The sequence below is a fragment of the Gambusia affinis genome, linkage group LG05 (genome assembly GCF_019740435.1).
Source record: "Gambusia affinis linkage group LG05, SWU_Gaff_1.0, whole genome shotgun sequence".
NCBI lineage: Eukaryota > Metazoa > Chordata > Actinopteri > Cyprinodontiformes > Poeciliidae > Gambusia > Gambusia affinis.
The window spans coordinates 4,662,607-4,676,807 of record NC_057872.1 but is presented as its reverse complement, the minus strand read 5'-3'; the positions used below and the strand labels follow the sequence as shown (position 1 = coordinate 4,676,807).

Here is a 14,201-nt window from a genome sequence, read left to right as displayed (position 1 = left end):
GTGGAAAGAAGCAATCTATAACCAATCCATCAAATAAAGGGATATCTCTGTGACAATGATGTTTCTGTTGGAGAAGATTTCAAGGAGTGCCAACCGGATTACACTCAGAAGCACTAGGATTTTTTTTATTTTCCCTAGAACAATGTTTGACAGCAGTTGGCTGGTGGTGGTGGTAGGGGGGGTGATAGATATTAGCCTTCCAGTCATTTTAGAAAGCAATTTTCACGTCAACGCTGTTGTGCTTTTGCGTAGCCAATGCTAGGATTTCAGGGCAGGAGAGAATGTGTTGTTTTCAGACATTGATGTGTCTCAGGTGCTGAACGAAAGGAAAATGGTTTCTGTAAGTGCAGTGGTGGCCTAACATACAACCATAACTTTTAATGGTCAAAAATGATTAGTATTCACGACCAGCCAACTGCGTTAATGAAGAAATACCAGCTTACTATCACTTGAGCTGCAGCAATTTACTACAGTTAGCTCACCCAGTTAAGCCTACATTAGTTTTTTACAATTCAAGCATTAATTTTAAGGTTATTGTTTTAAAAATATTTTGTGAACTTATTGAACATTAAGAAAACAAAAAAACATTTTCAGGAGCTTTTACCGCTAGCATAAGCTAACACCGCCAGCAGAAGCTAAGGCAAATTTAAGAAGTTAATGAATGAATGTATAAAGTAATAATGAAGCACTTTTAGATGTTTACAACAAACTATTTTAATATATTTGAGAACATTATTTGATCCTCATCCTCAATAACTTCAGTTAGCAACTGGCGGTCTTTGAAAGAAGAAGAACAAATAAAAGAAAAATACTTTACGTTTTACTTTTTTCTTTAATTTTTCCCATTTAAAAAGATAGAAATGTCTTTGGTCTGGTCTAATTCAACAATGTATACAGTTTTTCTTTTTAAATATGAAAATAGTTATTTTGAGGAAGATCTTGTGGAAAACAATTATCTTGTCATATAGTAAACATTACATTTACACATGTGCAAAAGAGAAGAAAATAAAATTCTGTGATTTGTAATCTGCCTTGTGATGAAATAAAATGACATATACAGACATTATTTTAAGTTTTGTGATATGGCTCATTTTTCAGTGATTAAAAGTGATTGCTTAGTGCAGGGGTCCCCAAACTCGGTCCTGGAGGGCCGGCCTCCTGCATGTTTTAGTTCTCTCCTTGGTTTAACGCACCTGAATCAGATGATGGCTCGTTAGAAGGCCTAAGAAGAACATTGACATGCTGAAGAGGTTGTTGGTGCCACCAGGGAGAAAACTAAAATATGCTGGATGCCGGCCCTCCAGGACCGAGTTTGGTGACCCCTGGCTTAGTGGCTTGGTTCTGTTTAAAACATTATTGTTAAAAGACACCAGTTATATATGTATGCAGAAATTAGAATCACTTATACTTTTTGAAACTTAATCAAAATCTACTATGACTGTTAATTAAGAGCCTTACAAACGTCAGTGAATCTGCTCAATGTATTCTTTACTTTTCTTTTATCTGTAATAATAATCTAAAACATATCTGGGTGTTGGCACTGCGTTTCATTTTCCATACACATACACAATGACTGCAGATCCTGATTAGCCCTAAGCTCCTTCTGAGTTATTTTTACTTGCCCTGTGTCTCATCTTGGCGGGAGATCTCACCTCCTCATGACTTTAACAGCTCTGACTGAATCGCTCACAGCTGGACAGCTCCTCTGCTTTTTATTCTTCCAAGTACTTCTGACATTGCCCTCTGCCTGCCTTTGCCACAGGCTAAAGAAAGTGAGACAATTTGGAAAAAAAAACCAACAAAAAACAGTCGGGATTACGGACAATTAGTTTAGAGACGGAGTGCAAATTAGACCACCCACTCGGCCAGAAAAACGGTGGGCCTCGTTTCTCCATAACGTCTACAACCAGTGAAAGAGATGAGAGGCTTCCTTGTATAAATTTCTCACAGTGACGCCCGCTTTCAGGTTACAGTCATTAATAATCTGCAGAATATCTTTTATTTCTTTTCTCTTGCCGTTTTATCTCCACCAAACATGGCGTTTGGCCTTCTGTTGTTGCAGTCACCGCTTTATTTACATGGGCAGCCTGGCTTTAAAGCATCATTGGTCAAATCCGCCACATCCACCCTTTGACACAGATTGCCGTCGTGGCATTTAGCGAGGGCCGATGAGCGTGACTCGGCGGACGGCTCCGTGCATCATTATGAGAAGTGGCCCGACGGAGGAGTGGCGCAGTCAGGCCGGATTTTATTAAAGCTTCCGGATGCAGCAGAAGTCCTCGTTAACATGCATGGCCACAGGTCGCTGCCGGCCCCTCTCCTCCCTCTCCTCAACGAGCGCTGGTGTCCCTGGGGCCAAGCGGGGCCGACTCATTATTGTTAGGCTTAAGGTAGTCCACGGCTGTCTGATGTTGTGACTGCCTCACAAACCGAAATCTTTGCAATCTGGTCAAAAAGCAATTTGAAGCAAACAGACAGGGTGGTGGGAAAACTGGGGAGATCGATCAGGACTACAGATTTTTTCTTTTGCTTGTGTGTGTGTATGTATGTATATATATATATATATATATATATATATATATGTATATATATATATGTGTATATATATATATGTATATATATATATATATGATTTCACTTAATCATACCAATTTTCCTCCAAAGGACAAAAAGCCTGTTCCAAAAACAAAAATTAATCAACTTCCTTTGTCAACGTGCATGCTAAGTCTCCAAAAGAATTTGTTTTTTAAGTTTTGTCAGTTTTTTGCCAGAGTGATTGAAAAGGTTTTTCTCCTTTTGCTTTAAAAAAGTTACACAGGCAGCATTCACAGTCTTGTTTGTGCTGCCAGATGTCAGACTACGACAATAAAAGCATTGTGCTGTTGCTGCAGCGGGTTTAAAGCAGAGGAAGTCGATACATAGACGCAGCTCCCCTTTTCTCTAATTCTAATCCGTCTTAGTGGAGGAATGATAAGCACATTTTGACGTAGCCCCAAATTTCCCATTGTTTCTGCATCCTTTGCCAAACTGCGTGGATCCCTTTAGAGTCGCACATTAAACGATGCCAGCCTCCTGTCTCAGGTCAGACTGCCACTGCAGACTGCAGAGCAAAATGGCCTCCCTCTGGTGGTCTTTGGGAGAGCTTGCTCATAGGTTTTTATCTTTGTTTACCTTTTTTTTTTTCATCCTCCCACTTTGTCGGGAATGAGCTCTTTGCTTACAGAACAGATACACACTGACGACTGGCTCAGAATGAACCCTGTCTAACACTTCTCACACACCAAACCTGCAGCGTCTCCAAACTCTTCATCGCTGGTGCGAGGGTGATGAAGCTGCCTAATACTTTCCAAACATTTGATAGCACAGAGTCTTATTACATGATTATGTTCAAATCTGTAGCATCTAACCGAGCTTTTCAATATATTGCAATTTTGTCTTTATTTTATTTTAGCAAGGGAAACAATGGAAGCATTTTCTTACAAGCAGGTGACCAGCAACATGTGAGGGAGGGGCTGATTTTCTCTTTGCTTCTTCTTTCCATTCATTATAAGGATTTAAAACTTTCGGAATCTCATGATGGAAGATTTTAGCTGTTTTGAAACTGTGACTGGACATAAGTTGATACTAAAACCTGTCCCGTTTCCAGCTGGTCAACTGATCCAGCTCAGGTTTTCATTATATTTATATATATTTAATTATATTATATTCTTAAGTGTTGTGACTTCAGGTTTGATTGTGAGTATCACCGTTGTACAGTATGATGTTATTTGCACACAAATGAAAAGAAAATCTTGATCTAATTGCTTCTATTGAAAGCTGAAAACAAACTTTTTACCAAGTTCAGCAAAAATAACACTGTTGCACTTTGTAAGTCTTAATTGGATTTATTAACTTGAGTTTTCTGCTGTTTATAACAAGCTGGTAATCTGTTAGTCAGGCTGTCTGCTCACGTAGTTTGAGGGTTAGAGTTAGACAGAAATATTTTAATAGTCCTGAGACACTAACTTTTTAAAATCAGAGTATACCTTGACCTGGTAACCAATGACTACAACAGCTTCCAGCTCCAGAAGACTTTGTTTTGCATCCCACTGAAAAGAAATAAGACGTGAAGAACATCATAATGGACAATTTCACAGATTTAGAAATTATTATTCTGTCAAAACGGTCATATATTATGCATGAAGGTAGTCTGTACCAGTGAATTGATACTGCCTATTTGGACATATTTTCTTGAACTCACAAGCGAAACACAGCCTGCATTGTCATAATAGTTTGTTTGTATTTTCTCTTCTTTAGAAGCGTTTCAAAACACAAAGTGTCTCTTGAATAAATGGGCGTCTCTTGAACCTTAAAGCCTTGCTTTGAACAAAGCTTGTGCACAGAAGGCCTCCTTTTTACCCAAGTTATTGATTTAGTCTAAAATAAATAAAGAAACTGCCACTGAGAAATGCTTGATCAAACTTGATAAACTGCACTAAAATGGTTTCAAATGGTTCAGAAAGTGCAGTTAGGACTTCTGGAAATAATGCAAAATAAAGAAAGCATGATGTCACTCAGGGTACAAAGCATAGAGTTGGACTGAATAGCTCTGCTCTTACGTCATCACCGTTATCCAATCTACATTTTTTATATACATATATATATATATATATATATATATATATATATATATATATATTGATATTGGATCAGTGCGCCACATTAGGACTGGGCTTTGGGCCCCCTGAAATCCAAGCAGCAGCTCCGTTAAACCAAGTTAGGTTGATGAGACGGTAATTAGCATCAGCTCCCAAGGGAGTGCGGATCGGCTTCACACCACGTCGCATCCTCGCCACCCTGCTCTCTTCGTCCTCTGTTGCTGCTAATAGCAGCAGGTCTCTGCTTCTCACTCATTCTCCAGCATCATTATGTGCCGCCCAAACAAACTGGCTGCTTCCTCTGAGCAGTTTCTGACACATCCAGGAAGGTTTGCTTGGTGCGAACGTATGCCAACAGAGCAGATGTGAACAAACTCGAATTTCGGGCTGAAACGATTTACTCGATTGATCGCAATGAGTTGATTATTGAAATACTCTTCAAATAATGTGGCAATGGATTAATCGCTAATTGGAGTATGCAGACTTAAAAAATAAAAGGAGACCATTTGCTGAAAAAACAACAGATTAAGAGCAGGAATTAAGGCAAAACTTTACCACATATATGTACAATTTGGATTTTAAATGAAAACGCCTTTGTTTTTAGTTAGAATCCAAATGAAAACAGAGGCGTTTTCATGCCATTTGAGGAGCCAAAACTCCTCAAATGGCGTAGTTTTAGCTTCACTCGGTTCCAATTCACTAAGAGAATACTGTTATTTTTGTTTTAGGCAGCAAAATGTTTAGGAAAAGTAACTGAATTTTTGGTTTATTTGCATTTTTCCATGTATTTCTAATATTGTTATAAAAAAAGGCTTAAGTAGTCAAAAGAGAAATCTGTAGAATGGGCCAATTTTTTTATACTCAATATGTCAGATTTAATATATCAGAGTAATCAGTAGAATAATCGTTAGTTTCAGCTCTACTTGAGTTATGTTATCTGGTTGAACTTGTTCAACTTTAGTCTAAAAATGCAGCTGTGAACATGTGCTTTGGTTTCTCAGACCTCTGAAGGAACACAAGTGGTAATGGATGTCGTCTCCATGGAGATTATGCGTTTTCATTAGGCACTCCGTGCCACGTGTGCCATGCGGCGTCGGGCGCTCGGGTGAAATGGCCAGAAAGATTCTGTTTGTTTCAGCAGTTTTGCCGGAATGATTGAAGGAATGTGCGACGAGCCGCAGTGCTGGGACTCGTGTAATGCTGTTTCAGGACTTTTCCCACACTGGAGACAGATAGTGTTCTCAGGAGCAATTCTTCACCCTGTTCCTCCAAGTTTTTCCTTGTTGCATTTTTAAACTTTCTCTCCTTTTTTAAATTTTTTTTGGACTATTTTTATGTCTATGATTGTGTGCCCCAGTGGAGTTAGGGTAGTTTGTTTTTGGTGTGTTTTTGCCTGGATCACAAAGGGATCCAGGCAAAGGGATCACAAAGTTTGTAAAGGGGCCAACTGGATGCTGAGTGCAGGATTAGCTGTTCAGATTAGCCTAGTTAGCTCACTTTTATCTGTAAAACTTAAACCAGAGATCTCGTTAGCCTACTAATAGGCTTGGTGTTGTTGTTGGAGACGGATTTGATTCGACCTCAGTCAGTGGGTCTTTGATGAGTTTTTTACGTAAGCTGTGTTGTTCCAAAGGCCTCTGCTGCTGGAATGTCCAACCTACAAACTGGCCTGTTTTCTATTTTTCTACTCTGACCAGCACCAAAAAAGGCAAAATAACCTTCAATACAGTTGGCCATGTTCAATATATCATCACTGACCCAGCAAGTAACATTGTCCTAAATCAGTAACAAGTGACTTTCAAATAGATACCTAAGCTGCATACAAAACTGGACACTAATATAACATATTTACCTGTTACTTTTAGTTTGGGCATTTTAAAGATTCTCTGATCCAGTATTCTGATCTATTCCATATATCTCAGTTCAATTATATGCAGATTGTAATATGTTTTGACTGGTATTTTTACCTAGTGTTTTTTTTTTTTCTTTGAATGTGGAAAAATACACAGTTACTGTCTGCTTTATTGTTGCAATTTGTGGGCAAACACATTTGGATTTAGGAGTTTTTCAGATTCTAAGTTTGGCTGCAGTTGCCACAAAATATTTCCTGAATGAACCTGTACCAAGTACTTTTCAGTGATTTTTGTTTTTTTTTTCTTTTTTTTAAATTGTTATTTATTCATATATATTTTTTGTTCCTATTGCTTGCTGGTTTTTTTCTCTTTCTGCAGGTGAAGAGCCAGACTTCTGGGGTTTTCACTTGTGTTCTCTCTATACTTTTATCTCTCCTTTGTCCCTATTTCTTTCTTTCCAGTTTTTTTTACGATTTCACAAAAAAACTGGACCCTGAAGTCAGGCACCAGTTCAGTAGTTTTATGCTTTAACACACCTTTAACTGGCAATTTATTGAACAGACATGACCGTCGGGGCGTGTCGTCTTATTCTCAACTGCATTCTGGTCCGTTTGTCAACAGATGGGTTTTATTAATCCTTTTCAAAAGAGGCCACCGGCGTGTTTTTTGATGCATGAAAGGGAAGCCGCTATCTCTGCTGAATAAATTGGCTCCAGTTTTGTCACTGTTTTCAGTAAAGTCCGACCCCCACCTGACTCCTGCTGCTCTCTTCCCATACCCTGCTGTTTAATCCTTGTGTACAGTAGACAGCTCTACACCGGGGTGGGGAGGCGAGTGATGCTAATGAATTCACCCTCAACAAGGGTGTGATTAACCTATTGATTTCTTTTCCCTCACTTCCTTGCCACTTAGAAAATTGCCTCGCATGATTGCATTACTGTAATGCAGCCCGTCGTCGACACCGACCATCCCAGATGCAAACGCTTCAGATCAGATGCAGTCATTCTCCCTTCACGGCCTTCAGCTGTGAAGGTCACCTGCTCCGTCCTCGTTCTAACGTTCCCTCGCTAGCGACGCCTCCGCGCTGCGGTCTCTCCTCTTTTCTCCGATGGTGTCAGTAACCGGTTCTGCTCCTTTGCTTTGTTTGCCCCTCCGCAGGCTGAAGCAGAAGTCTCAGTCGGTGGATATTGCCAGTCAAGGTTTCTCTCCAACTCTGGTGCCAGCCTCGCCCCGCAACAAGGCTGCGCCACCTGTTGCCAAGGCGACCACCGGCCTGGCTGTGCAGGAAAACAACACCACCAACTCCCAGCTGCGCTCTCCTCGTTGTGTCGAACTGAAGAGGGGGTACACCATAGGTAAATGACGTTGGGGACTCTGGGGCTGATCTGTTGGTTCTGCAGATTAAAATGTAATATATTCTATTAACCTGTTTCAGTTTAATTTGACTTTGATGTATTAAGTTGGATCGTTTTTTTACATCCTGTGCATACACTTTAGTGTACCTCGGAAACCTTACCATGCCACTTTTAAGGCTAGCTCTCCTTTGCTGCCCGACTCCTGCCAACAAACTCTAATTATAGTTCCCAGATGAGATTTACTCCTGGTATGACTTCTATTTTTGGCGACTGCAATGTGGGGGCTAATTGTCTGCTCCGGCTCCGTTTCTGGGTTTTAAGGGTCGGTTGCTTCTGTGAGAGTTGAGCACACTTTGGGGAATTGACTTCACACGGCTGATGAAGTGAGCCTGAGTTAATCTAATGGTGAACTGGGGAGTGCAATGGTTTCCAGTTCCATTAATTGGCGTGGTTTAGCTAGCAAGTTGCTTAGGATGAAGTAAGACAGGAGGGAACACAATACATTGTTCTGAAAGTGAGCCAGCATGTTTGGATTTCTCAGTAATGGCATTTCTGGCATATGACAACCACATCACAGGGCATGTTGATGATGGCTGCTTCTAAATAAAGCATCACTATCCTACTGGATATTTTCTGATTGAAATGGACCCTAATGTGTAAAGCATAGGGGCAGAACATTACCTTCAGCTCATGAGAGTTGGGAGAGACAAGATAATGCACAATATTGTGTATTTTAAGATGAGGCGATACTCTCACATTGGAGTAAATAAAAATTTCTATTTGTTTTTGTTTTCACAAATATAGGCAATTTCACAAATCAAAAACTTTGTTTTTAAGAATTTGTAGTCGGTATAAAATTGTCCTGCTGAGGTTTGAACAAAGTATTTTGAACTTTAGATGAGAAAAATGCAGGTCAGATTTATCCATCCATTTTCTAACACCCTTGTCCCTAGTGCGGTCGGGAGGAGTGCTGGTGCCTATCTCCAGCGAACATTTCGGGCAAAATAGAGACAGACAGGACAAACAACCGTACACACTCACACACGCACCCACACACACACACACACACACACACACACCTGAGGAGAATTTAGAGAGACCAATTAACCTAACAGTCATGTTTTTGGACTGTGGGAGGAAGCCGGAGTACCGGAGAGAACCCACAGGGAGAACATGCAAACTCCATGCAGAAAGACCCCGGGCCGGGAATTGAACCCAGCACCTTCTTGCTGCAAGGCAACCGTGCTACCAACTGCACCACTGTGCAGCCCAGTTTTCATATAAAAGTAAAATATTTCTTTAGATCTTTAGGGTTAAAAGCTCATAATGAACTAATGGTTAGCTTGTCACTGCATTCCTATGGTAGTAGCGCATTTTCTGGGTATTTTCTGTCACTTTTTCATTTTCTGATAGTGTGACAGTGTGAAATGCACTTCCTGTTTCTAAAGCACCAAAGTCCATTGTGGTGCTGGACTTTCATAAACAGTTGACTGCTGTGTGAAGTTTACGTTCTTCTTCTGTGCATGTGGGCCGCTCTGAGGTCGCAAACCATTCAAGCAGAAATCTGATTGCGGTCGCATTTAATTTGTGTTGTGAACAAAAAACAAAAAAAATTCTGATTTCAGTAGAAAATCGAAATTGAGCATCAAGACTTGCTGAGATTGCATTTAGTGCACCGAAGTCGCATGCTGACGGCGCTTTGCTACAGAAACTTCATTTCAACCAGATTTATTGTGGCATTTTAATTTTGCTGAATCTCTTGCCTAAAGATGTCGGCGCACCCCAACCTGCTACTAAATAAAAAGATAACTGCACTACGATGGCCGCCTCCATCCTAAAGCAGTTTATCTTTCAGATCATTTTCTGTAGGAGTTCACTGCGACGTAGGGTTTCACTTTGTGCCTGTGCAGTTAGACATCTAAATCAGAGCAGCAGCGCTAGAAAGAGAGGGCAATGTCTGGGTGGGTTCAGCCACATCCAGGACTCAGGAGTTGCATAAAGGTGTTTGTGTGTGCGTAGGGCTGTGTGTGTGTGTGAGAGAGTCATCATGCATCGACTTGTCTCCTGCCAGCCAGGATTGGATCAGGAATTGATCTGTGGTCGTCTGTATCAGCTCAGTGGGCGATAGTCGATGAAGGAAGTTTGGGGATTAGGTCTCGGCTGCCCAGGTGGACGGACTGTTGATATTTTAGCCGGCTCTTCTCATCTGTGAGCTGTTCAGCAACAACAGAAGACTGCTTCTTAAAAACACTGAAAGTGGCTATAAGTCAGCCAGTAAAGGAAGCGCGTCTTTGACTTATTGTGCTTTTACAGGCTTTTAACTGCAACACAACAAACCGTGCGAGTCTTGAACACTCGAGTTGTAGGAGTTAATCACAGCGGTCGGATCAAGGCCAGCGTTTTCACTCTGACTTCAGAAATAAGGCCTCATCACTGCTGCAGCGCGTAATGAGACGTTGATTAGTGAGTTCCCCCAACTCTCCAGTTCCTATCTTGATGGGTTTCTGCAAGCGTAGCCCTGTGGCATTTCATGGAGTCCAACCCAGGTCCGGCTGCTCCTACTGGGCTGATCATGCTAATTTATTCTAATGGGATACTAATAATGTGGCCGTGCTCGTCTGCAAAGCTTAAAACAGCTCTGTCATTAGAGGCACCCAGCGTCGTCGCAAAAGACATCTTAATGACCTGACAAATGAGACCCCCCCCATCCGGGTGGCGTTTGATGGCGCCGGGGGTCTTCTTCCATTAAAAGCATGTGTCCTTTGACTCGAGATGAGGAACAGCTGCTTAACCGAATGTCAGCGGCGCAAAAAAGAAGAGGAGTCGAGGACAGTTTCACGCAGTCGGAGCGAAGCAGTTCTTGTTTCGTCTCAAATGATTCACTCCACATCCCTGTTGCTATAGAGAAGGGGGTGGGCGAAACTACCGGGGTCTTAAGGTGAAGGAAAGGACAGAGGAACGATGCTGGAAGAGCTCAACTGGGGGAGAGGAGTCAAACTAGGCAACTGAGATGATAAAACAGGAAGCAATGAGATGAAATGAAAAGATTAAGAAAAAAATGAGGGGCATAGAAGCAAGACGAATTAATTGGAGGGTAAAAAAGAGGAAAGAAATTGAAAGCGAAGGGTGAATGAGACACAGTGGAGGAGAAATTAGATAACTGGAAATAAGAAGAGGGAAGGAAAAGGAGCTGAAAGAAAGAAGATGAGAGGAAATCCAAAGGAGAGAGGCTTGAAGGATAAAGATGGAGACAAATTAAAAATGGCAAAATTGTGAAAATCAAAATTTGAAGGATTAGGAGACAGAGGAGATCAGTGTGAGGAGAAGGCTAATAATGGGGATGTTCAGGTAGAAATAAAGCAAGCAGGCCAAGTGAAAGGAGAAGATCAAACATAAAGAAGGAAGTCGATGTAAAGACATCAAAGACGGAGCACAGGGTAAGGCTCTGTGCTGTGATATACGGTACGGTAAAGATGAAGAAACAGGGATTCTGGAGGAGAGGGAAGGGAAGCTGGACCCAAAGGAATTGGATGGAAAAGGTTCTGGAGAAAGTGTGACACTTGATGCCAGGTCTCCTCGGACTCCCTGCGATTCAGCCTCTAAGTGCCTTGACCTCGCCTGACCTTTTTACTTCATTATAGCGGTGTTGGCCGATTATCGAGCGCCCTTAAACGGACCATCTCCACAGAATCAGCCTCATTTACAAGCTCCAGCAGCCAAAAAACACCTGGGAAAAGTGTTTGATAGCCCAGTGCTGGTACTGATTTACACACAGTTCTTTATTTGAAGTCTGTTCAGGTCTTATACAGAACCCATGTGTATGCATGGGACTGTAGGAGATTCTGACGGTACGATAACCTCAGAGTCAACACGTCCAAATTTAAGTCAAAGCGAAATTTTATCAGATGTTGACTTTACTCATGGCTGTAATAAGCAAGATGAGGTCACAAACTAGCATGGAGCGGACATCTCAGAAAAATGCAGCGAGGTTTGGACTTTGACATTTTCCATATTTTGTTCCTGTAGTAAGGGACAGACCAGAGGACGGGAGCATTCGCTACCTCAGAACTTACTTGGCAAATGTGTTTTTCTCATCCCTTTGTTGTATTAACTCCTTTTTCTTTGGAAAAGCCAAAAGCAATTAAGAAACTTTTTAGCCCAATTGAGGAAGTTGTTTCAAATTTTGCCATTTCCACCAACGTTTTCCAAGAAGAGCGTCAAAAAACGTCGATGGAAACACGGCTAATGCTGCCTTCGTAGGATGCAGGAATCGTGCTAGTTTTCACATCTAAGCATTTTTTATATATTTTTTTTGCTTTCTGTGGCTGGTTTGTATTTCCAAATGACCTCATTGATTTTCCTTTTCAGCGTAGTAAATCAGTGTGAGCCGTCTTTTAGCCAGCTGGCTACCAGTGGTTAGCTTAAACACATTTTCTCTGACATTAAAAGGACTCTTTACAGAATTTTGAAACCTTTTAAAATCTTGATACATGATTATTGACAGCATGTCAGTGGATCAGTCGGTATCTGCCTCCCTTCCCTCCCTCACCCATGTTTTCCTCTTTCTTCTACTACCATTTTATGTTCCTCTGTGCTTCATCTCTCTGCTATTTCTTTGCTCTCTCTCCATCTTTTTTGAGCCCACCCCCACTTTCTCGTTATCGTCTAATGCATTTCCTGCGTGTCTGACCAGGGGTGCGGGGTAAGGGCGGTTTGGTGTGAGGAGATGGCTAATCCGTCACAAGGACAGACGGCTCCAGCAGATCGCTACAAGCTGTGGCACCAACCTTGGCTCCTTTCGCAATGTTACGCTCCCTGTCTGACTGAAATCGTATCAAGCCAAGTATTGATTTTTCTGCAGATGAAAATTTTAGTGGCAGAGCTGCACCGGAGTTGGATACAAGTACACCAATCACCCGTCAGAGCCTGGGTGGGCCGTCCTATCACAAATAATTCTTTGCTTGGAGTGGGAAAAGTTGTGTTTTTTGTGTGTCTTGTTGGGTTGTAGACAGAAACTGGACTCCTTGCTCTGCTAGCACAGCAGTATGGTCTAGCTGGAGCCGCTGACACAGGAAATGCTAATAAACGAGAGGGAACGGCACATGCCGGTGAACCGTAGGGCCCGGCTGACTGATTATTCTCCTGTTAGTTATTCATGGGATTTTCTCTGTCGGATTAAAAAAAGGGGACGTACCGACAAACCTCGCTCGGTTTCAGGAGGGCGGCGGCTTTTCCATTAGCCGATATTCAGCAGATTGAAGAAGGTGTCAGGTTGGGTGTTAAGTTGCTACCTTGCTGCTGCTTTACTTCTTAATTCTGCAGCTTCTTACAGGTGTGTTTGTCCTTTAAAACTATTCTCTCTGTGTCACCCAGCAGCTGCATTTTTGCGTCATGGGAAGGCTGGAAGTGGTCGTTCTCAGGTGGCGCATCTCTGTCCGTTAACGAACAGACGGCAGCCGGAGGTGCCAATAACACCCAGCGCCGTTTATCATATTTGTAATCATATTTGTAATCATATTTAAAAGGGGATGAAATGTATTCTCAGCAGGATTCACATTCCCAGCTCCTACTTTAATTTTGAACCTTGAATACTCTGAGTAGGGCGAGGGCATTTTACAGTTTCACTTTGTTCAGACCAGAAAACGTCCTTCCTCTTGTTGTTTTGCTCGAGCTAATTAGAAGCTCTTCTCGAAGATTCCATGCTGAGAAAAATACCAGTAATTACCTATTCAGTTGCTTGTCACGCTGTTGTTGTGAAGTCTTTTTTTTTTTGCTGGTCTTTTAATCCGTTATCCTAAAATCTCTTGGGAAGTCCAGGTAAACACCCTCATGCTCAGAATAGCAAATACAGCACCTCTCTAAAATATTAATACCCCTGTAGTATCACATTTTACAACCAACTTGAATATATTTTAGTGTTTATATGTTGGTGTTTTAAATAATAGACCAGGTGTCAAACTCCAGGCTCGGGGTCCAAATCCAGCCCGCCATGGCTTTTAATGTGCCCCTCAAGACTTTAGAGGAATGCTTAACTAGAACTAGAACAGATAAAAAGTTGGTTAATTAGAGACTTAGACTTACTTTATTGTCATTGCACAAAGACACGAACGTAAATCTAGCAGCAAAACGTTGTTGCCTGGCTACCGGAGTGCCTAGAAAAAAAAATACTGAAAATTGTGAAATGTGTGACTGTAAATCTGTTCCTGGTGCAGATAAATAATAAAATAAATAAATACATCAATAGATAAATTAAAATCTAGAATAAATATTATACAAATAACAATATTTTGCTAAATATATATAACAATAAAACTAATATTGGACTATTAAGATAGTCAGTAAAGATATTGCACTTA

General features: G+C 41.3%; 1 protein-coding gene across 3 annotated transcripts in view; it reads left to right on the top strand.

The window, feature by feature from the left end:
* The window catches only part of oxr1a (oxidation resistance 1a), a 171,335-nt gene that overhangs the window by 61,572 nt on the left and 95,562 nt on the right, over nucleotides 1-14,201 (top strand). For all 3 annotated transcript variants that reach the window (XM_044117133.1, XM_044117132.1, XM_044117131.1), the window contains exon 3: nucleotides 7,649-7,845. In XM_044117133.1, coding sequence (XP_043973068.1) covers nucleotides 7,649-7,845 — 197 coding nt within the window. The remainder of the gene's footprint in view (nucleotides 1-7,648; nucleotides 7,846-14,201) is intronic.